Source organism: Mobula birostris, chromosome 2 (assembly GCF_030028105.1).
Source record: "Mobula birostris isolate sMobBir1 chromosome 2, sMobBir1.hap1, whole genome shotgun sequence".
NCBI lineage: Eukaryota > Metazoa > Chordata > Chondrichthyes > Myliobatiformes > Myliobatidae > Mobula > Mobula birostris.
The window spans coordinates 131,261,549-131,285,147 of NC_092371.1; the positions used below are offsets into that span (position 1 = coordinate 131,261,549).

The 23,599-nt window shown below is 45.4% G+C and overlaps 1 protein-coding gene across 1 annotated transcript in view; it reads left to right on the forward strand.

Annotated features, from left to right (window-relative positions):
• The window catches only part of LOC140210892 (zinc transporter ZIP9-B-like), a 147,792-nt gene that overhangs the window by 105,046 nt on the left and 19,147 nt on the right, over positions 1-23,599 (forward strand). Inside the window, exons 3-5 of the mRNA XM_072280159.1 lie at positions 13,305-13,405; positions 20,122-20,230; positions 22,859-23,038. Coding sequence (XP_072136260.1) covers positions 13,305-13,405; positions 20,122-20,230; positions 22,859-23,038 — 390 coding nt within the window. The remainder of the gene's footprint in view (positions 1-13,304; positions 13,406-20,121; positions 20,231-22,858; positions 23,039-23,599) is intronic.

A 23,599-nucleotide genomic window follows, 5' to 3' on the forward strand; every position in this document is an offset into this window, starting at 1 on the left:
AAGTCGGTGTATTACTGGGTGATAGGCCTGTCATTGTATAACACTGTGTATTACTGGTGGGACAGGTATGTTACTGTATAACACGGTGTATTACTGATTCGGACGGGTCTGTCACTGTATAACCCGGATGTATTACTGATTGGGACAGGTCTGTCACGGTAGTACACGGTGTATAACTGATTGGAAAAGGTCTGTCACTGTACAAAGGTGTATTACTGATTGGGACAGGTCTGTCACTGCATAATACGGTGTATTATTGATTGGGACAGGTCTGTTATTGTATAACATGGGTGTATTACTGGTGGGACAGGTCTGTCACTGTATAACAAGGGTGTATTACTGATTGGGATGGGTCTTTCACTGTATAACACGGTGTATTACTGATTGGGACAGGTCTGTCACTGTATAACACAGTGTATACTGATTGGGACTGGTCTGTCACTGTATAGTACGGGTGTATTACTGGTTGGACAGGTCTGTCACTGTATAACACGGGTGTATTACTGATTGGGATGGGTCTGTCAGTGTATAACGTGGGTGTATTACTGATGGGGCAGGTGTTTCACTGTATAACACGGTGTATTACTGAATGGGAGAGGTCTGTCACTGTATAACACGGGTGTATTACTGATTGGGACAGGTCTGTCACTGTATACCACGGATGTAGTATTGATTGGGACAGGTCTGTCACTGTATAGTACGGGTGTATTACTGGTTGGACAGGTCTGTCACTGTATAACACGGGTGTATTACTGATTGGGATGGGTCTGTCAGTGTATAACGTGGGTGTATTACTGATGGGGCAGGTCTTTCACTGTATAACACGGTGTATTACTGAATGGGACAGGTCTGTCACTGTATAACACGGGTGTATTACTGATTGGGACAGGTCTGTCACTGTATACCACGGATGTAGTATTGATTGGGACAGGTCTGTCACTGTATAAGTTGGTGTATTACTGGGTGATAGGCCTGTCACTGTATAACACTGTGTATTACTGGTGGGACAGGTATGTTACTGTATAACACGGTGTATTACTGATTGGGACGGCTCTGTGACTGTATAACACGGTGTATTACTGATTGGGACGGGTCTGTCACTGTATAACACGGTGTATTACTGATTGGGACAGGTCTGTCACTGTAGTACACGGTGTATAACTGATTGGAACAGGTCTGTCACTGTAAAGTACAGTGTATTACTGTTTGGGACAGGTCTGTCACTGTAGAACACGGAGTATTACTGATTGGGACGGGTCTGTCACTGTATAACACGGTGTATTGCTGATTGGGACAGGTCTGTCACTGTAGTACACGGTGTATAACTGATTGGAACAGGTCTGTCACTGTAAAGTACAGTGTATTACTGTTTGGGACAGGTCTGTCACTGTAGAACACGGAGTATTACTGATTGGGACGGGTCTGTCACTGTATAACCCGGATGTATTACTGATTGGGACGGGTCTGTCACTGTATAACACGGTGTATTACTGATTGGGACAGGTCTGTCACTGTAGTACACGGTGTATAACTGATTGGAAAAGGTCTGTCACTGTATAAAGGTGGATTACTGATTGGGACAGGTCTGTCACTGCATAACACGGTGTATTATTGATTTGGATAGGTCTGTTACTGTATAACATGGGTGTATTACTGGTGGGACAGGTCTGTCACTGTATAACAAGGGTGTATTACTGATTGGGATGGGTCTGTCACTATAACACGGTGTATTACTGATTGGGACAGGTCTGTCACTGTATAACACAGTGTATACTGATTGAGACTGGTCTGTCACTGTATAGCACGGGTGTATTACTGGTGGGACAGGTCTGTCACTGTATAAGAAGGGTGTATTACTGATTGGGATGGGTCTTTCACTGTATAACACGGTGTATTACTGATTGGGACAGGTCTGTCACTGTATAACACAGTGTATACTGATTGGGACTGGTCTGTCACTGTATAGCACGGGTGTATTACTGGTTGGACAGGTCTGTCACTGTATAACACGGGTGTATTACTGATTGGGATGGGTCTGTCAGTGTATAACGTGGGTGTATTACTGATGGGGCAGGTCTTTCACTTTATAACACGGTGTATTACTGAATGGGACAGGTCTGTCACTGTATAACACGGGTGTATTACTGATTGGGACAGGTCTGTCACTGTATACCACGGATGTATTATTAATTGGGACAGGTCTGTCACTATATAAGTTGGTGTATTACTGGGTGATAGGCCTGTCACTGTATAACACTGTGTATTACTGGTGGGACAGGTATGTTACTGTATAACACGGTGTATTACTGATTGGGACGGCTCTGTCACTGTATAACACGGTGTATTACTGATTGGGACGGGTCTGTCACTGTATAACACGGTGTATTACTGATTGGGACAGGTCTGTCACTGTAGTACACGGTGTATAACTGATTGGAACAGGTCTGTCACTGTAAAGTACAGTGTATTACTGTTTGGGACAGGTCTGTCACTGTAGAACACGGTGTATTACTGATTGGGACGGGTCTGTCACTGTATAACCCGGATGTATTACTGATTGGGACGGGTCTGTCACTGTATAACACGGTGTATTAGTGATTGGGACAGGTCTGTCACTGTAGTACACGGTGTATAACTGATTGGAAAAGGTCTGTCACTGTATAAAGGTGTATTACTGATTGGGATAGGTCTGTTACTGTATAACATGGGTGTATTACTGGTGGGACAGGTCTGTCACTGTATAACAAGGGTGTATTACTGATTGGGATGGGTCTGTCACTGTATAACACGGTGTATTACTGATTGGGACAGGTCTGTCACGGTAGTACACGGTGTATAACTGATTGGAACAGGTCTGTCACTGTAAAATACAGTGTATTACTGTTTGGGACAGGTCTGTCACTGTAGAACACGGTGTATTACTGATTGGGACAGTTGTGTCACTGTATAACATGGGTGTTTTACTGGTGGAATAGGTCTGTCACTGTACAACCTGGTGTGTTATTGATTGGGACAGGTCTGTCACTCTACAACACGGTGTATTACTGGTGGGATGGGTCTGTCACTGTATAACACGGTGTATTACTGATTGGGATGGGTCTGTCACTGTTTAACACGGTGTATTACTGATTGGTACAGGTCTGTCACTGTATAACACAGTGTATTACTGGTGGGACAGGTCTGTCACTGTATAACACGGGTGTATTACTGGTTGGACAGGTCTGTCACTGTATAAAACGGGTGTATTACTGATTTGGATGGGTCTGTCAGTGTATAACGTGGGTGTATTACTGATGGGGCAGGTCTTTCACTGTATAACACCAGTGTATTACTGGTGGGATAGGTCTGTGACTGTATAACACGATGTATTACTGATTGCGACAGGTCTGTCACTCTATAACATGGCCGTATTACTTATTGGGACAGGTCTGTCACTGTATAACACAGTGTATACTGATTGGGACTGGTCTGTCACTGTATAACACAGTGTATACTGATTGGGACTGGTCTGTCAATGTATAACACGGGTGTATTACTGATTGGGACAAGTCTGTCACTGTATAACACGGGTGTATTACTGGTGGGACGGGTCTGTCACTGAACAATACGGTCTATTACTGATTGGGTCAGGTCTGCCACTGTATAACACGGTGTATTACTGATTGGGACAGATGTGTCACTGTATAATATGGGTGTTTTGCTGGTGGAACAGGTCTGTCACTGTATAACACGGTGTGTTACTGATTGGGACAGGTCTGTTACTGTATAACATGGGTGTATTACTGGTGGGACAGGTCTGTCACTGTATAACACGGTGTATTACTGGGTGACAGGCCTGTCACTGTATAACACGGGTGTATTACTGATTGGTACAGGACTGTCACTGTATAACACGGTGTATTACTGATTGGGACAGCTCTGTCACTGTATAACACGGGAGTATTGCTGATTGGGACAGGTCTGTCACTGTATAACACGGGTGTATTACTGATGGGGACAGGTCTGTCACTCTATAACTCAGTGTATTACTGATTGGGACAAGTCTGTCACTGTATAACACGGTGTATTACTGATTGGGACAGGTCTGTCAATTAACAACACGGTGTATTACTGGTGGAACATGTGTGTCACTGTTTAACATGGGTGTTTTACTGGTCGAACAGGTCTGTCACTGTATAACACGGGTGTATTACTGATTGGGACAGCTCTGTCACTGTATAACACGGGTTTATTACTGATTGGGACAGGTGTGTCATTATAACATGCGTGTTTTACTGGTGTAACAGGTCTGTCACTGTACAACACGGTGTGTTACTGATTGGGACAGGTCTGTTACTGTATAACATGGGTGTATTACTGGTGGGACAGGTCTGTCACTGTATACCATGGTGTATTACTGATTGGGAGAAGTCTGTCACTGTATAACACGGGTGTATTACTGGTGGGACGGGTCTGTCACTGTATAACACGGGTGTATTACTGATTGGGACAGGTCTGTCACTGTATAATATGGTGTATTACTGGTGGGACAGGTCTGTCGCTGTATAACACGGGTGTATTATTGATTGGGACAGGACTGTCACTGTATAACACGGTGTATTACTGATTGGGACAGGTCAGTCACTGTATAACACGGGTGTATTACTGATTGGGACTGCTCTGTTTTTGTATAACATGGGTATATTACTGGTGGGACAGGTCTGTCACTGTATAACACGGGTATATTACTGATTGGGACGGGTCTGTCACTGTATAACATGGTGTATTACTGATTGGGACAGGTCTGTCACTGTATAACCCAGGTGTATTACTGATTGGGACAGGTCTGTCATTGTAGAACACGCTGTATAACTGATTGGAACAGGTCTGTCACTGAACAATACGGTCTATTACTGGTGGGACAGGTCTGTCACTGTATAACACGGGTGTATTACTGGTTGGACAGGTCTGTCACTGTATAAAACGGGTGTATTACTGATTTGGATGGGTCTGTCAGTGTATAACGTGGGTGTATTACTGATGGGGCAGGTCTTTCACTGTGTAACACCGGTGTATTACTGGTAGGATAGGTCTGTGACTGTATAACACGGTGTATTACTGATTGCGACAGGTCTGTCACTCTATAACATGGCTGTATTACTCATTGGGACAGGGCTGTCACTGTATAACACGGGTGTATTACTGCTGGGAGAGGTCTGTCACTGTATAAGACGGTGTATTACTGGGTGACAGGCCTGTCAGTGTATAACAGAGTGTATAACTGATTTGGACCGGTCTGTCACTGTAGAAGGCGGTGTATTACTGGGTGACAGGCCTGTCACTGTATAACACGGTGTGTTACTGTTGGGACAGGTCTGTTACTGTATAATACGGCGTATTACTGATTCGGACAGGTCAGTCACTGTATAACACGAATGTATTACTGACTGGGACGGGTCTGTCACTGTGTAACACGGGTGTATTACTGATTGTGACAAGTCTGTCACTGTATAACACGGGTGTATTACTGATTGGGACGGGTCTGTCACTGTATAACACGGGTGTATTACTCACTGGGACAGGTCTGTCACTGTATAACCCAGGTGTATTACTGATTGGGACAGGTCTGTCACTGTAGAACACGCTGTATAACTGATTGGAACAGGTCTGTCACTGAACAATACGGTCTATTACTGATTGGGACAGGTCTGCCACTGTATAACACGGTGTATTACTGATTGGGACAGATGTGTCACTGTATAATATGGGTGTTTTGCTGGTGGAACAGGTCTGTCACTGTATAACACGGTGTGTTACTGATTGGGAGAGGTCTGTTACTGGATAACATGGGTGTATTACTGGTGGGACAGGCCTGTCACTGTATAACACGGGTGTATTACTGATTGGTACAGGACTGTCACTGTATAACACGGTGTATTACTGATTGGGACAGCTCTGTCACTGTATAACACGGGAGTATTGCTGAATGGGACAGGTCTGTCACTGTATAACATGCGTGTTTTACTGGTGGAACAGGTCTGTCACTGTACAACCCGATGTTTACTGATTGGGACAGGTCTGTTACTGTATAACATGGGTGTATTACTGGTGGGACAGGTCTGTCAGTGTATAACACGGGTGTATTACTGATTGGGACGGGTCTGTCACTGTATAGCACGGTGTATTACTGATTGGGACGGGTCTGTCACTGTATAGCACGGTGTATTACTGATTGGGACGGGTCTGTCACTGCATAACACGAATGTATTACTAATTGGGATGGGTCTGTCACTGTATAACACAGTGTATTACTGATTGGGACAGGTCTGTCACTGTATAACACGGGTGTATTACTGATGGGGACAGGTCTGTCACTCTATAACTCAGTGTATTACTGATTGGGACAAGTCTGTCACTGTATAACACGGTGTATTACTGATTGGGACAGGTCTGTCAATTAACAACACGGTGTATTACTGGTGGAACATGTGTGTCACTGTATAACATGGGTGTTTTACTGGTCGAACAGGTCTGTCACTGTATAACACGGGTGTATTACTGATTGGGACAGCTGTCACTGTATAACACGGGTTTATTACTGATTGGGACAGGTGTGTCATTATAACATGCGTGTTTTACTGGTGTAACAGGTCTGTCACTGTACAACACGGTGTGTTACTGATTGGGACAGGTCTGTTACTGTATAACATGGGTGTATTACTGGTGGGACAGGTCTGTCACTGTATACCATGGTGTATTACTGATTGGGAGAAGTCTGTCACTGTATAACACGGGTGTATTACTGGTGGGACGGGTCTGTCACTGTATAACACGGGTGTATTACTGATTGGGACAGGTCTGTCACTGTATAATATGGTGTATTACTGGTGGGACAGGTCTGTCGCTGTATAACACGGGTGTATTATTGATTGGGACAGGACTGTCACTGTATAACACGGTGTATTACTGATTGGGACAGGTCAGTCACTGTATAACACGGGTGTATTACTGATTGGGACTGCTCTGTTTCTGTATAACATGGGTATATTACTGGTGGGACAGGTCTGTCACTGTATAACACGGGTATATTACTGATTGGGACGGGTCTGTCACTGTATAACATGGTGTATTACTGATTGGGACAGGTCTGTCACTGTATAACCCAGGTGTATTACTGATTGGGACAGGTCTGTCATTGTAGAACACGCTGTATAACTGATTGGAACAAGTCTGTCACTGAACAATACGGTCCATTACTGGTGGGACAGGTCTGTCACTGTATAACACGGGTGTATTACTGGTTGGACAGGTCTGTCACTGTATAAAACGGGTGTATTACTGATTTGGATGGGTCTGTCAGTGTATAACGTGGGTGTATTACTGATGGGGCAGGTCTTTCACTGTGTAACACCGGTGTATTACTGGTAGGATAGGTCTGTGACTGTATAACACGGTGTATTACTGATTGCGACAGGTCTGTCACTCTATAACATGGCTGTATTACTCATTGGGACAGGGCTGTCACTGTATAACACGGGTGTATTACTGCTGGGAGAGGTCTGTCACTGTATAAGACGGTGTATTACTGGGTGACAGGCCTGTCAGTGTATAACACGGTGTATTACTGTTGGGACAGGTCTGTTACTGTATAATACGGCGTATTACTGATTCGGACAGGTCAGTCACTGTATAACACGAATGTATTACTGACTGGGACGGGTCTGTCACTGTGTAACACGGGTGTATTACTGATTGTGACAAGTCTGTCACTGTATAACACGGGTGTATTACTGATTGGGACGGGTCTGTCACTGTATAACACGGGTGTATTACTCACTGGGACAGGTCTGTCACTGTATAACCCAGGGGTATTACTGATTGGGACAGGTCTGTCACTGTAGAACACGCTGTATAACTGATTGGAACAGGTCTGTCACTGAACAATACGGTCTATTACTGATTGGGACAGGTCTGCCACTGTATAACACGGTGTATTACTGATTGGGACAGATGTGTCACTGTATAATATGGGTGTTTTGCTGGTGGAACAGGTCTGTCACTGTATAACACGGTGTGTTACTGATTGGGACAGGTCTGTTACTGTATAACATGGGTGTATTACTGGTGGGACAGGTCTGTCACTGTATAACACGGTGTATTACTGGGTGACAGGCCTGTCACTGTATAACACGGGTGTATTACTGATTGGTACAGGACTGTCACTGTATAACACGGTGTATTACTGATTGGGACAGCTCTGTCACTGTATAACACGGGAGTATTGCTGATTGGGACAGGTCTGTCACTGAATAACATGCGTGTTTTACTGGTGGAACAGGTCTGTCACTGTACAACCCGATGTGTTACTGATTGGGACAGGTCTGTTACTGTATAACATGGGTGTATTACTGGTGGGACAGGTCTGTCAGTGTATAACATGGGGTATTACTGATTGGGACGGGTCTGTCACTGTATAGCACGGTGTATTACTGATTGGGACGGGTCTGTCACTGTATAGCATGGTGTATTACTGATTGGGACGGGTCTGTCACTGCATAACACGAATGTATTACTAATTGGGACGGGTCTGTCACTGTATAACACAGTGTATTACTGATTGGAACATGTGTGTCACTGTATAACACGGGTGTTTTACTGGTCGAACAGGTCTGTCACTGTATAACACGGTGTGTTACTGATTGGGACAGGTCTGTTACTGTATAACACGGGTGTATTACTGATTCGGACAGGTCTGTCACTGTATAAAACGAATGTATTACTGATTGTGACAGGTCTGTCACTGTATAACACGGGTGTATTACTGATTGGGACAGCTCTGTCACTGTATAACACGGGTGTATTACTGATTGGGACAGCTCTGTCACTGTATGACACGGGTGTATTACTGATTGGGACATGTCTGTCACTGTATAACACGGGTTTATTACTGATTGGGACAGGTGTGTCACTATAACATGGGTGTTTTACTGGTGGAACAGGTCTGTCACTGTACAACACTGTGTTACTGATTGGGACAGGTCTGTCACTGTACAACACTGTGTGTTACTGATTGGGACAGGTCTGTCACTGTATAACACTGTGTGTTACTGATTGGGACAGGTCTGTCACTGTATAACACGGTGTATTACTGATTGGGACAGGTGTGTCACTGTATAACATGGGTGTTTTACTGGTGGAACAAGTGTGTCACTGTACAACACGGTGTGTTACTGATTGGGACAGGTCTGTTACTGTATAACATGGGTGTATTACTGGTAGGACAGGTCTGTCACTGTATAACACGGGTGTATTACTGATTGGGATGGGTCTGTCAGTGTATAACGTGGGTGTATTACTGATGTGGCAGGTCTTTCACTGTATAACACGGATGTATTACTGATTGGGACGGGTCCGTCACTGTATAACACGGTGTATTACTGATTGGCGCAGGTCTGTCACTGTATAACACGGGTGTATTACTCATTGGGACAGGTCTGTCACTGTATAACCCAGGTGTATTACTGATTGGGACAGGTCTGTCACTGTAGAACACGCTGTATAACTGATTGGAACAGGTCTGTCACTGAACAATACGGTCTATTACTGATTGGGACAGGTCTGTCACTGTATAACACGGTGTATTACTGATTGGGACAGATGTGTCACTGTATAACATGGGTGTTTTACTGGTGGAACAGGTCTGTCACTGTATAACACAGTGTGTTACTGATTGGGACAGGTCTGTTACTGTATAACATGGGTGTATTACTGGTGGGACAGGTCTGTCACTGTATAACACGGGTGTATTACTGATTGGGACAGCTCTGTCACTGTATAATACTGGAGTATTGCTGATTGGGACAGGTCTGTCACTGTACAATATGGGTGTTTTACTGGTGGAACAGGTCTGTCACTGTACAACACGGTGTGTTATTGATTGGGACAGGTCTGTCACTGTATAACACGGGTGTGTTACTGATTGGGACAGGTCTGTTACTGTATAACATGGGTGTATTACTGATTCGGACAGGTCTGTCACTGTATAACACGGTGTATTACTGATTGGGACAGGTGTGTCACTGTATAACATGGGTGTTTTACTGGTGGAACAAGTGTGTCACTGTACAACACGGTGTGTTACTGATTGGGACAGGTCTGTTACTGTATAACATGGGTGTATTACTGGTAGGACAGGTCTGTCACTGTATAACACGGGTGTATTACTGATTGGGATGGGTCTGTCAGTGTATAACGTGGGTGTATTACTGATGTGGCAGGTCTTTCACTGTATAACACGGATGTATTACTGATTGGGACGGGTCCGTCACTGTATAACACGGTGTATTACTGATTGGCGCAGGTCTGTCACTGTATAACACGGGTGTATTACTCATTGGGACAGGTCTGTCACTGTATAACCCAGGTGTATTACTGATTGGGACAGGTCTGTCACTGTAGAACACGCTGTATAACTGATTGGAACAGGTCTGTCACTGAACAATACGGTCTATTACTGATTGGGACAGGTCTGTCACTGTATAACACGGTGTATTACTGATTGGGACAGATGTGTCACTGTATAACATGGGTGTTTTACTGGTGGAACAGGTCTGTCACTGTATAACACAGTGTGTTACTGATTGGGACAGGTCTGTTACTGTATAACATGGGTGTATTACTGGTGGGACAGGTCTGTCACTGTATAACACGGGTGTATTACTGATTGGGACAGCTCTGTCACTGTATAATACTGGAGTATTGCTGATTGGGACAGGTCTGTCACTGTACAATATGGGTGTTTTACTGGTGGAACAGGTCTGTCACTGTACAACACGGTGTGTTATTGATTGGGACAGGTCTGTCACTGTATAACACGGGTGTGTTACTGATTGGGACAGGTCTGTTACTGTATAACATGGGTGTATTACTGATTCGGACAGGTCTGTTACTGTATAACACGGGTGTATTACTGATTGGGACGGGTCTGTCACTGTATAACAGGGTATATTACTGATTGGGACAGGTCTGTCACTGTATAACACGGTGTATTACTGATTGGGACAGGCCTGTCACTTTATAACACGGTGCAATACTGGTGGGACAGGTCTGTCACTGTATAACACGGGTGTATTACTGAATGGGACGGGTTTGTCACTGTATAACACGGTGTATTACTGATTGGGACAGGTGTGTCACTGTATAACATGCGTGTTTTACTGGTGGAACAGGTCTGTCACTGTACAACATGGTGTGTTACTGATTGGGACAGGTCTGTTACTGTATAACATGGGTGTATTACTGGTAGGACAGGTATGTCACTGTATAACACGGGTGTATTACTGATTGGGACGGGTCTGTCAGTGTATAACATGGGTGTATTACTGATGTGGCAGGTCTTTCACTGTATAACACGGTGTATTAATGATTGGGACTGGTCTGTCACTGTATAACACGGATGTATTACTGATTGGTACAGGACTGTCACTGTATAACATGGGAGTATTACTGATTGGGACAGGTGTGTCACTATAACATGCGTGTTTTACTGGTGGGACAGGTCTGTCACTGTATAACACGGTGTGTTACTGATTGGGACAGTTCTGTTACTGTATAACATGGGTGTATTACTGGTTGGACAGGTCTGTCACTGTATAACACGGGTGTATTGCTGATTGGGACGGGTCTGTTACTGTATAACATGGGTGTATTACTGGTGGGACGGGTCTGTCAGTGTATAACACAGTGTATTACTGATTGGGACGGGTCTGTCACGGTATAGCACGGTGTATTACTGATTGGGACGGGTCTGTCACTGTATAACACGAATGTATTACTGATTGGGACGGGTCTGTCACTGTATAACACGGTGTATTACTGATTGGGACAGGTCTGTCACTGTATAACACGGGTGTATTACTGATGGGGACAGGTCTGTCACTCTATAACTCAGTGTATTACTGATTGGGACAAGTCTGTCACTGTATAACACGGTGTATTACTGATTGGGACGGGTCTGTCAATTAACAACACGGTGTATTACTGGTGGAACATGTGTGTCACTGTATAACATGGGTGTTTTACTGGTCGAACAGGTCTGTCACTGTATAACACGGTGTGTTACTGATTGGGACAGGTCTGTTACTGTATAACACAGGTGTATTACTGTTGGGACAGCTCTGTCACTGTATAACACGGTGTATTACTGGTGGGAGAGGTCTGTCACTGTATAACACAGTGTATTACTGTGTGACAGGCCTGTCACTGTATAACACGGTGTATTACTGGTGGGACAGGTCTGTTACTGTATAACACGGTGTATTACTGATTGGGGCAGGTCTGTCACTGTATAACATGGGTGTATTACTGATTGGGACAGGTCTGTCACTGTATAACACGGGTGTATTACTGATTGGGACAGGTCTGTCACTGTATAGCACGGTGTATTACTGGGTGACAGGCCTGTCACTGTATAACACGGGTGTATTACTGAATGGGACAGGACTGTCACTGTATAACACGGTGTATTACTGATTGGGACAGCTCTGTTACTGTACTACACGTGTGTATTGCTGATTGGGACAGGTGTGTCACTGTATAACATGGGTGTTTTACTGGTGGAACAGGTCTGTCACTGTACAACACTGTGTTACTGATTGGGACAGGTCTGTTACTGTATAACATGGGTGTATTACTGATTGGGACAGGTCTGGCAATGTATAACACGGTGTATTACTGATTGGGACAGGTCTGTCACTGTATAACACGGTGTATTACTGATTGGGATGGGTCTGTCACTGTATAACACGGTGTATTACTGGTGGGACGGGTCTGTTGCTGTATAACATGGGTGTATTACTGTTGGGATGGGTTTGTCACTGTATAACACAGTTTATTACTGATTGGGACAAGTCTGTCACTGTATAACACAGTGTATTACTGGTGGGACGGGTCTGTCACTGTATAACACGGTGTATTACTGATTGGGACATTTTTGACAAAGTCCCTCACGGTAGGCTCTCCCAGAAGATTAAGTTGCTGGGTTCAGTCTGCGGACGTAATCGACTGTGACAGGACTCAGAGCTGGCTTGCCCAGAGAAGACAGGAGAGTGGTGGTATGGTGCTATTCCGGCTGGAGGTCTGTGACTAGTCATGTTCTCAGAATCTGAAGCAGGTTTCATTTCACTGGCAGATGTCATGAAATGTGTTGCTTTAGGGCAGCAGTACCGTGCAATGCAAAGTAAAAACTAACTATAAATTGCCAGAAGAATTACATTGCAATTGAGGGGACATAATGGAGGGCTCGTCCACTGAGTCCGTATGAGTAGAATTAAAAAATTGTGGTGGCCATTACTCTGGGATTATACTGGAGACCACCACCCCCAACACCCAGTGGGCCATTGAGGAACACATATGCAAGCAGAGTAAGGTAAGGTGGATAAACAATAGGGTTGTTGTCATGGGGGACTTCAACTTCTCTGATAGAAACTGGGCCCTTCTTAGTGCAAGTGGATTAGATGGGGCAGAGCCTGTTAGGTGCATCTTCGAGGGTTTCTTAATATGTCGATAGTCCAACAAGAGGAAGGGCTGTACTGGTCCTGATGTTGTGTAATGAGCCTGGCCAGGTGACTGACCTTTCAGTGTGTGAAGATTGTTTTAGCTAAGGATAAGTATGGGTCTTGTGGGAGAGTATTAAACTGGAGCAGGGCAAGTTATAAGAGGATTAGGAAGGAGCTAGTGAGAGTGAATTGAGAACAGCTACTTTTAGGCATCGGACATGTAGAGGGTGTTTAAAGACCAACCGGATAGAGTACAGGGCAGGTATGTTCCAGTCAGAAGGAAGGACAAGGATGGCAAGGTAAGAGACACATAGATGTCAAGGGATGTGATGAATTCAGTGAAGAAGATTTAAGAAAATGTAGGTGAAGCTTAAGAAGCTAAAATCAAACAGGGCCCTTGAGGATTACAAAGAAGCCAGAAAAGAGCTCAAGAAAGGAATTAGGAAATCTCAGAGGGGCCATGGAAACCAGAATTAAAGAGAATCCCAAGGTATTTTATAAACACATGAAGAGCAAGAGAATAACTAGGGAGAGAATGGGACCACTGAAGGACAAGGGGGGGGGTGGACATTTTCTTGGATTTGAGGATGTGGGTGAGGTCCCTTAATGAGTACCTTACATCAGTATTTGCTAACATGTTGAGCATGTGGCCAAGTGGTTAAGGCGTTCGTCCAGTGATCTGAAGGTCGCTAGTTCGAGCCTCAGCTTTGGAAGCGTGTTTGTGTCCTTGAGCAAGGCACTTAACCATACATTGCTCTAGTGTCTGTGCGAGGAATGACGCCCCACACAGACTTCCAATCTGCGCCTTGTAAGGCATGAAAATGCCCGATGCAGGCTTCTCTGAGTCGACGTTCCCTCCCTCCTTTGCTAAGGAGGAGGATGTTGAAGATAGGGAGATCAGTGCTACGAATGCTGGAGCATTACCAAGTAAAGGAGGAGATAGTGTTAGAGTCTGTTGAAGTTCATTAAGGTAGATAAGTGCTCAGGGCCTGATAGGATATACCCCAGGTTATTGAGAGAGGGTAGTGAAGAGATTGCTGGGGCTTGACCAATCTTTTTGTCCTCTCTCGCCACAGCTGAGGTCCCAAAGGACTAGCGAGTAGCTAATGTTGTTCCATTGTTCAAGAAGGGAACCAGGAATAATCCTGGAAACTACAGACGGGCGAGTCTCACGTCAGTGGTAGGGAAGTTACGGGAGAGAATTCTTAGGAATAGGATATATGAGCATTTGGAAAACCATGGCCTAATTTGGGAGAGCCAGCAGGGCTTTGTGTGGGACAAGTCGTGCCTTTCTAATGTAATTGAGTATTTTGATGGGGTGATGAGGTTGATTGCTGAAGGTAGAGCTGTAGATCTTACCTACATAGATTTTAGTAAAGTGTTTGATGATGTCTCTTATGGGAGGCTCATCCAGAAGATGAAGATGCACAGGATCGATGGTGAATGAGCCGTTTGGATTCAGAACTGGCTTGCCCATGGAAGACAGAGGGTGGAGGTTGAAGGTCCTTATTCTAGCTGGAGGTCTGTGATTAGTGGTGTTCTACAGGGATCTATGCTGGGACATCTGCTGTTTGACATATTCAGCGCATAAATGACCTGGATGAAAATGTATATGTACTTAGTTTGCAGATGATATAGAGGTTGGTGGTGTTGTGGATAGCGTAGAAGACTGGCGAAGAATACTGTGGGATATAGATCAATTGCAGATATGGGCAAAGATTGGCAGATGGAGTTAAACCCATTTGCTAATGTTTAGTATGGTACCTTGGTAGGTTTAATGTAAAGAGACAAGAGACTGTTAAGAACAAGACCTTTAACAGTGTTGATGAGCAGAGGGATCTTGGAGTTCAAGTTCATAGCTCTCTGAAAGTGGCTACACCGATTGGGTGGTTAAGAAGGCATACGGCATGCTTGCCTTTATTAGTTGAGGCATTGAGTTAGGAAGTCAGGAAGTTGTGTGGCAGCTTTATAAAATTCTAGCTGGACCGTATCTGGAGCATACAGTTTCAGCTGGCTCACTATAGGAAGGATGTCAAGGCTTTGGAATGGGTGCAGAAGGGGTTTACCAGGATTTTTGCCTGGATTAGAGGCAGCATGCTTTCTGCATTTGCATTTTCTTACAGGGAGACTGCACTTGACACCTGAGTGTGTTGATTTTTGAGATAGATTCTTTAAAAATCTTAAAATAACGTTGCTCACTGGACTACTCTTGTGGATTTCAGCTGTAGTTGTCCTAAATGGGAATATTTGATGATTCCCTTTAAGCTGCACACAAACAATTGCCACTTTCTTGAGCCATCTTAACTAAACTGTAAGCATTCTGCAAGGATCAGTGCTGGTACTTCTGATATAATGACTTGGGCAAAAATATGTAGAGTGGGCTCGCAGGTGAAGTAATGGTTGTTAGTGTTGTGGACAGTGAAGGAGGATGTCGAAGAATGCAGTACAATATAGACGTGTGCAGAGAAATGGCAGATAGAGTTTAATCCAAGCAAGTGTGAGGTGTTGCACTTTGGAAGATCAGATGTAAAGAGACAGTGCACAGTTAATGGCAACATAGCCGTTCAGAAGGACCTTGGGGTCCAAATCTATAGCTTCCTGAAAGTGGTTGTGCAAGCAGATTGGGTGGTGAAGAAATTGTATGGCGTATTTGTCTTTATCGGTCAGGGCCTCGACTATGAAAATCAGAACATCATGTTTCTCACTTGAACTCTGTCTTTGTGGCTCTGAAGGATATGGGTCAAACGCACGCGGGAGGTTGGGTGGGAACTATGGTCAGCATGGAGTGATTGGGCTGAAGGGCCTGTATCCATGTTGTATTGCTCGATGACACTAAGTTTTAGATGAATGGAAAACTACAAATGTATTGTCACTGATGGAGAAAGGGAAAGAAACAAAAAAACAGGGAACTGTTGGCTCCTGTCACTTGGGAATTGCCAGGAACGATCAAAAATCAGCCATTGAAAGCCAGCTTGTTATGGAAGGGCTTTGTGGAATTGTTTTAACGATGTAATAGACAGGATGGATGCAGGGACCAGTGGATGGAGATGGATTTCCAGAAGGCATTTGGTAAGATGTAACATGGAGGTGTTACTTGATGATTTCCAGTGTGATACAGTGACAGACCCGTTCCCACAGAACACTATAATCCGTAGAATAGTACATGAAGTTGAAGAATTATGTGGAAAAGGGGGTGGCTAACAAGCAGAAATCAGAGACTTAGGATAACTGGACTGCTGACTGGCAGTCAGTGATTTGTGGATCAGGGTTGGGGCTCAGTGATTTTCAATCAGCTTCAACAAGGCTTGGATGAGGAGACTGAGAGCCCTGCAGCAGGATTTGCTAACAGCATTGAGGTGAACAAGTCGTGAGAAAGCCACAAGAATCACAGAAGGTGGGGGAACAGTGATGGAAAGTCAATGGATGAAGTATAATGTGAGAAGTTGTGAAGTGATCCACTCTGAAGAAGTCTGAAGGAGCAAGTTATGATTTTCAATGGAGGGAGATTCAAAGATGCTGCAGTACAATGAGGTTACTCACTTGCAGACAAACCTGGAATGCTATGGGACAGCTTTGGTCTCTGTGTTTAAAGGGGGAAATCCTCCCAATGGAGGTTCACTGGGATGATTTCTGGGCTTTAGGAGTTGAAGTGTGAAAAAAGGTTGAACAGGTGAGGTCTGTACTTATCTGACTATGTAAGGGTGACAGGTGAATTTACTAAAACGTAATGGTTCTGGGGGTGGTTGATGTGGAGATTGAACCATGTACCTGCCTCTGTCGCTTCCTCTGGCATCTTGTTCCATATGCATGCCACCTTCTGCATGAAGAACCTACCCCTTGGGTCCCTTAAATCTTTTCCCTCTCGCCTTAGACCAAAGGCCTCAAGGTTTTGGCTCTCCTTTCCTGGGAAAAGACTGTGCGTTCACCCTATCTATGCTTCTCATGATTTTATAGACCTCTATAAGGTTATCATCTGTTTCCTAGCCTACCCAACTTTTCCCTATAACTCAGATCCTCAAGTCCTGGCAACAATCTTGTAAATCTTCTCTGTACACTTTCTGGTTTAATGATCACTTTCCTATAACAGGATGACCAAAACTGTACACAATATTACACGTGTGGTCTCAACTAATATTTTGTAGAACCACAACAGAACATTCCAGTGCCTGACAAATGAAGGCCAACATGTCAAAAACCTTCACCACCAGCCTTCCATGCCTCTGATACAACCTGGTGATAGCTGAAGCTGTGTTCTGGTGAACTGTTCTGATACAACTCACCTAGTCTCTGTGATATAACTCACTCTGTCTGACACAACTCAGCTTGTCTCTGTGATATAACTCACCCTCTCGGATACAACTCACCTAGTCTCTGTGCTGGAGGGGAGGTGGAGGTCAGAGCTGAGGGCTTGAGCGTGTGGGTAGCCCTGTTGCTCACAGTTCCAGTCTCTATCTATAATCTCATGGGTTTTCCAGTTTCCTCCCACATGACCATAAGATATAGGAGCAGATTTAAGCCATTTGGTGCATCAAGTCTGCTCTGACATTTCACCTTGGCTGATCGATTTCCCGGTCAGCCCCGGTCTCCTGCCTTCTCTCCGTATCCCTTCATGCCCTGACCAATCAAAAGCCTATCAACCTCTGCCTTAAATATACATAAAGACTTGGCCTCCACGGCCTTCTGTGCCAAAGAATTCCACAGATTCACTGCTCGCTGGCTAAAGAAATTCCTCCTCACCTCGTTTCTAAAAGGATGCCTCTCTGTTCTGAGATTGTGCCCTTTAATCTTAGACTCTCCCACCATGGGAAACATCCTCTCCACATCCATTCTATCAAGGCCTTTCAACATTCGATAGGTTTCAGTGAGATCCCCCTCATTCTTGCGAAATAAAGTGAAACAGGTCCAGAGCCATCAAACGCTCCTCATATGATAACTCTTTCAATCCTGGAATCATTTTTGTGAACCTCCTTTGGACCCTGTCCAATGTCAACACACCCCTTCTTAGATAATGGGCCCAAATCTGTATGTGTGTTTCTTCAGTGTGAGTGAGTATGTGTGATCTGATGCTACCTAGTCCAACAAGTCTGCTTGCCTGGTTTAAGTCCCACCAGTACTACACGTACCAGTACTTTGGCGCAGGCTGTGAGAAGCTGTATGTTTGACCTCTGTGGTAACACAAAAGGTTGCTTTGTGCCTGGTGTGTAGATGAGGCCCAACTTCTGAGCTATAAAGGGAGTTAATGGTGCAGTTCTGTTTATTAATTAACCGAGTTCCTGGCAAGGGCATACACAGAGCGAATGTGCTCTGTGAAGGGTTTCTCTCTGTTGTTAACCCTTCCCACTGAGACAGCTGTGCACCAGCCTTCTGCCACAAACAGCACATTCCAGACTGATACCCACCTTCCTGATACACAGACAGATATATCTCAATTAATCACTCCTCGCTGTTTCTTGGCTGATTGTGAGGAGAGAGAGAGAGAGAGAGACTCCTCACACAGCCAAAGAGAGGACATGCCTTCCATTTCACAACCTGAGCAGGGAAGGGGTTCACACTGTTAATCCAGGGAATACCAGTTCTACCGAGAGTCCAGTTAATCAGAAGTTTTCCTCTCTCCTGCCCATGTACTCAACCTTCATAAAGCACCTCTCCCCTCCCTCTCTGTCCACTCTCTGAGTTCCTCCCTCTCCACAATCTCTCTCCATCCATGCACTTTCTTCTATCCTTTTCCCTCTGTCCACATACTTCCCTCCATCTGTCCACACTCCCCCTTCGTCCACACACTTCCCTCCATCCTCTTTCCCTCTCTCTCTCCCTCCACACTCTCCCCTTCCTCTGTCCACTTTCCCCTCTCTCCCTCTTTCCTCCCCTCCACGCTCCCTGTCCCTCCCTCCTTTCCTTCATACCCTCCCTCCAGACTCTCCGTCCTACTCTCCCCTCTCTGTGTGTTGTGTTCACCCATGTAGACGAGACCATGGGTGCCCGGAATGGAAGGGTGTACGTGAAGGGCTGTCTTACCTCAGCATTGGGTGGTGGAAAGGGAAGTGCTGAAAGGTTCCTCACTCACCACCCCTTCCCCCAACCACAGTATTGATACCAAGACCATCCAGAGATTCCTGAAGCTCTCCCCACTCTCATCTCCTCCACAACTCGTTTCCAGTCAGCTGAAACACCCCCTTTCCTCGGATGCTGTCTGACCTGCCCTGTATCTCCATTGCCCTGGGGTTTCATTTCAGTTTTCCAGTGTCTGCGCATTTTTGTTCCTGTGCTGACCAAGGGCTTTATGTTGACTGAGTTTGTGGGCAATCCAACTTTGTCAGATCTTTCTCAGCAATTCTGGGGGGAGAGGTTTGGGCAGCCTGTCTGTTAACACCCTGGCAGTGTGTTACACCCTTGGCCAGGCACTGCCCTGACCCAGTGCAGCGCAGCCTGTTGGGCGGAGGACCACACTACAATTGGAACTGGTTTCCTCTGAGCGATGTAGGTTGATCTGAAAACAGTGACCTCTGCCCCAGGGTGGAAACAGGGGGAATGACCCCCGATGCTGACTTATCCAGGTTCACCTGATCATCTCTCCTTGTCTCTCCAGGCAAAGCTGAAGTTTGTGACAGTGCTGGGTGCGGGACTGCTTTGTGGGACAGCACTGGCCATGATTATTCCAGAAGGCATCGAGCTGCTGCTGGCCAGCCCTTTGACAGGTGGGTGGGGCAGGGAGAGGAGGGTGCACTGTCCTGACAGCTGATGGGTGTTCTCTGAAAGACATGTGGAGCAGGGAGGTGTACCCCAACAGGAGGATGCAGAAGGGAGGGGATACTACTGACGGGTGGGTGGGATGGATGTCCCCCAACAGGAGGATGGGGCAGGAAGCAGCACTGGGAAATGAATGACTTAGGAATGTGGGGGTAAGGAGGTGCAGGGAATAGGAACTTCTCCTGGGTGGTGGGGGAAGGGTAGATTCACACAGACAGACAACACAGTAACGGACATTTGGCCCACCAAAGTTCAAAGTAAATTTATTACATGTATGTCACCACATACAACCCTGAGAGTTGTTTTCTTGTGGGCATACTCAGTAAATCAAGTAACTATAATAGAACCAATGAAAGACCGCACCCAACAGGGTGGACAAACAACCAGTGTGCAAAAGACAACTAACTGTGTAAATACTAAAGGGACAGAGGAAATAAATAAATAAATAAATAATCAATCTCAAAAACATGAAATGAAGAGTCCTTGAAAGTGAGTCCATAGTTGTGGGAATGGTTCTGTGATGGGGCAAGTGAAGTTGACTGAAGTTCAAGAGCCTGATGGTTGAGGGTAATAACTGTTCCTGAACCTGATGGTGTGGGTCCAGAGGCTCCTGTACCTCCTTCCTGATGGCAGCAGCGAGAAGAGAGCATGAATTGGGTGGTGGGAGTCCCTGATGAAGGATGCTGCTTTCCTGTGACAATGCTCTGTGTAGATACGCTCAATGGTGGGGGATGGCTTTACCTGTGATGGACAGGCTGTATCCACTACCTTTCGTAGGATTTTTGTATGATGTCCACACTGACCAGTGAGCTCCCATCTTATTAGTCTATCTACCACCACTTTGCCCTTTGCCTTCTATACCTGGGCAATTCAACACTCGACTAGACACTTCTTAAAGGTCATTTGTGATTCTTCCTTCACAGGTACTCACCACTCTGGGTGAAAACATTCCCCTCAGGTCCCCTGTAAATTGCTTCCCCCCTTACCTTAACTTTATAACTTTTATTTGATCAATTTCTAATATGGGGGTAAGTTTCTACCCTATCTAAACTTACAACTGTATAGACCATGGTCGGTCCCCCTTTAACCAGTTCCTCTCCAGGGAGAACTGGCCCAGCTTCTCCATTGTCTCCTCACAACTGAAGTGTTCCATTTCAGTGAATCTGCTGTGCTCCCTCTCCAGCACCGTCACATCCTCCTTATACCTTGGTGACCTGAACCGCACACTCAGGTCTGACCAATGTTACAATGAAGCTAGAGCATAAACTCCTCACTTCTGTATTCACTGCCCAGATTAATGAAGATCGGTATCCCATATGCTTTCTTAACCTCGCTGTCTATTTTAAAGGATCTTTGTACTTGTACACTAGGTCCCTCTGTTCCTCAAATGTAAAGACCTCACCATTCATGGTGTATGTTTTTGCTTCACCAACTCACCCAAGATGCATATTTGTCTGGATTAAATTCCATTTGCTGATTCTCAGCCCATTTCAGTGACATGGCTACCAAAGGCAACCCTTGTGTTATCAACAACTCCGCCAATCTTCATGTAATCCATGAACTTGCTGATTGTGCCTCCCACCTCCACATCCAAGCCATTCACGTATATCACAAATGGCGAGGGCCCCAGCACCAATCCCGTAGGCCACCACTAGTCACCTGTATCCAATCATACAAACAACTCTTCACCGTTACTCTCAGTCTTCTGTTGCCAAGCAAATTATGGTTACAGGTCTGAAGGTGGAACAGCCTTCAGCAAAGGCCCAGAGTAGGGAATGGGGAAGTACACACTTAATGGTTGAGAGATTTAGCAGGTCAGGCAGCATCTACATGGAGAGGAATAAACAGTCAACATTTTGGTCTGAGACCTTTCATCAGGACTAAAAAGGAAGAGGGAAGAAGCCAGAAATAAGAAGGAGAACAAGCTGATAGGTGATAGGTGAAACTAGGTGAGGGATAAAGGGGGGGGTTGGGGTAAGGGGGGGGAGTTGAAGTAAGAAGCTGGGAGATGATGGGTGAACAAGGGAGAGGGCTGAAGAAATAACCTGATACAAGAGGACAGTGGACGATAGAAGGAGGGACATGAGACAGAGGTGAAGGGCAGGTGACGAGAAGAGAAGGGATAAGACAGGAGCCAGAATGGGGAATGAAAAAAGCGTGATGTGGGAGGAGGGAGGAAATTATCAGAAGTTAGAGATTTGGATGTTCATGATGCCTGGTTGGATGGGGGTGGGGGGGGTTTGTCCCAAGGCTTGGTGCGAGCGACAGGGATTCCCAGAGAAAACGGGGTTACTGACACCCTGCATCCCAATTGAAATGGACACTAATTGAAATGGACACTAGAAACACTTCAACCCTGTTTTGTGCACTTTATGTAGTCCTGTGTAGGTCTGTAGTCTAGTGTAGTTTTTGTGTTGTCTCACTTAGTCTAGTGTAGTTTTGTGTTGTTTTGTGTAGCACCATGGTCCTGGAGGAACGTTGTTTCGTTTTTACTGTGTACTGTACCAGCAGTTTATGGTTGAAATGACAATAAAAAGTGACTTGACTTACTAAACAGGTGTTGTCTACATCTCCAGCTCAGCGGTGGAACCTGACCCAGAGTCACATTGCCATGGACACACAAGAGGTTGAGGGGAGAGAGGCCGGAGCCCAGCAGTTAGTACCCCCGCACTTCTTCATCGGTATCTCCCTGGTTACTGGATTCCTGCTGATGTTTGTCGTTGATCAGGTCACCAGTTGTATCGCCTGGCAGGGAGGTACAGTATGTTTGACAACTGCAGGGGTGTGTCTGACTCTTGGGGAGGGCATGACCCACAGGGGACGTCCAACTGTAGGGTGGTGTGACCCACAGGGGGTGTGAAACTCTCAAGGCAGTATGACTTGCATGGCGTCCAACAGTAGGTCTGCATACTGTAGGGGTGGCTGGCTACTAATGGAAACTCTTCCATTTACTTTCTCGGCAGGCAAAGGAAATTTGACCTTGTCTCAATCAAATTTTTTTATAAGTGCATAGAAAGCATCCTATTTGGATGCATCATGGACTAATATGGCAGCTGCTCTGCCCAAGAGTGCAAGAAACTGTAGAGTTATGGACAAGCACATCATGAAACAAGCCTCCCTGCATGGACTTTGTCTGTCGTTCTCATTGCTTCAGTAAAGCAGCCAGCATAATCAAAGACCCGGCCCACCCCAGACATACTCTCTTCTTCCCCTTTCCCATCGGGCAGAAGATACAAAAGCCTGAAAGGACATACCACCAGACTCAAGCACAGCTTTTGTCCCACTGTTAGCATTCTTGAATGGACTTCTCATACACT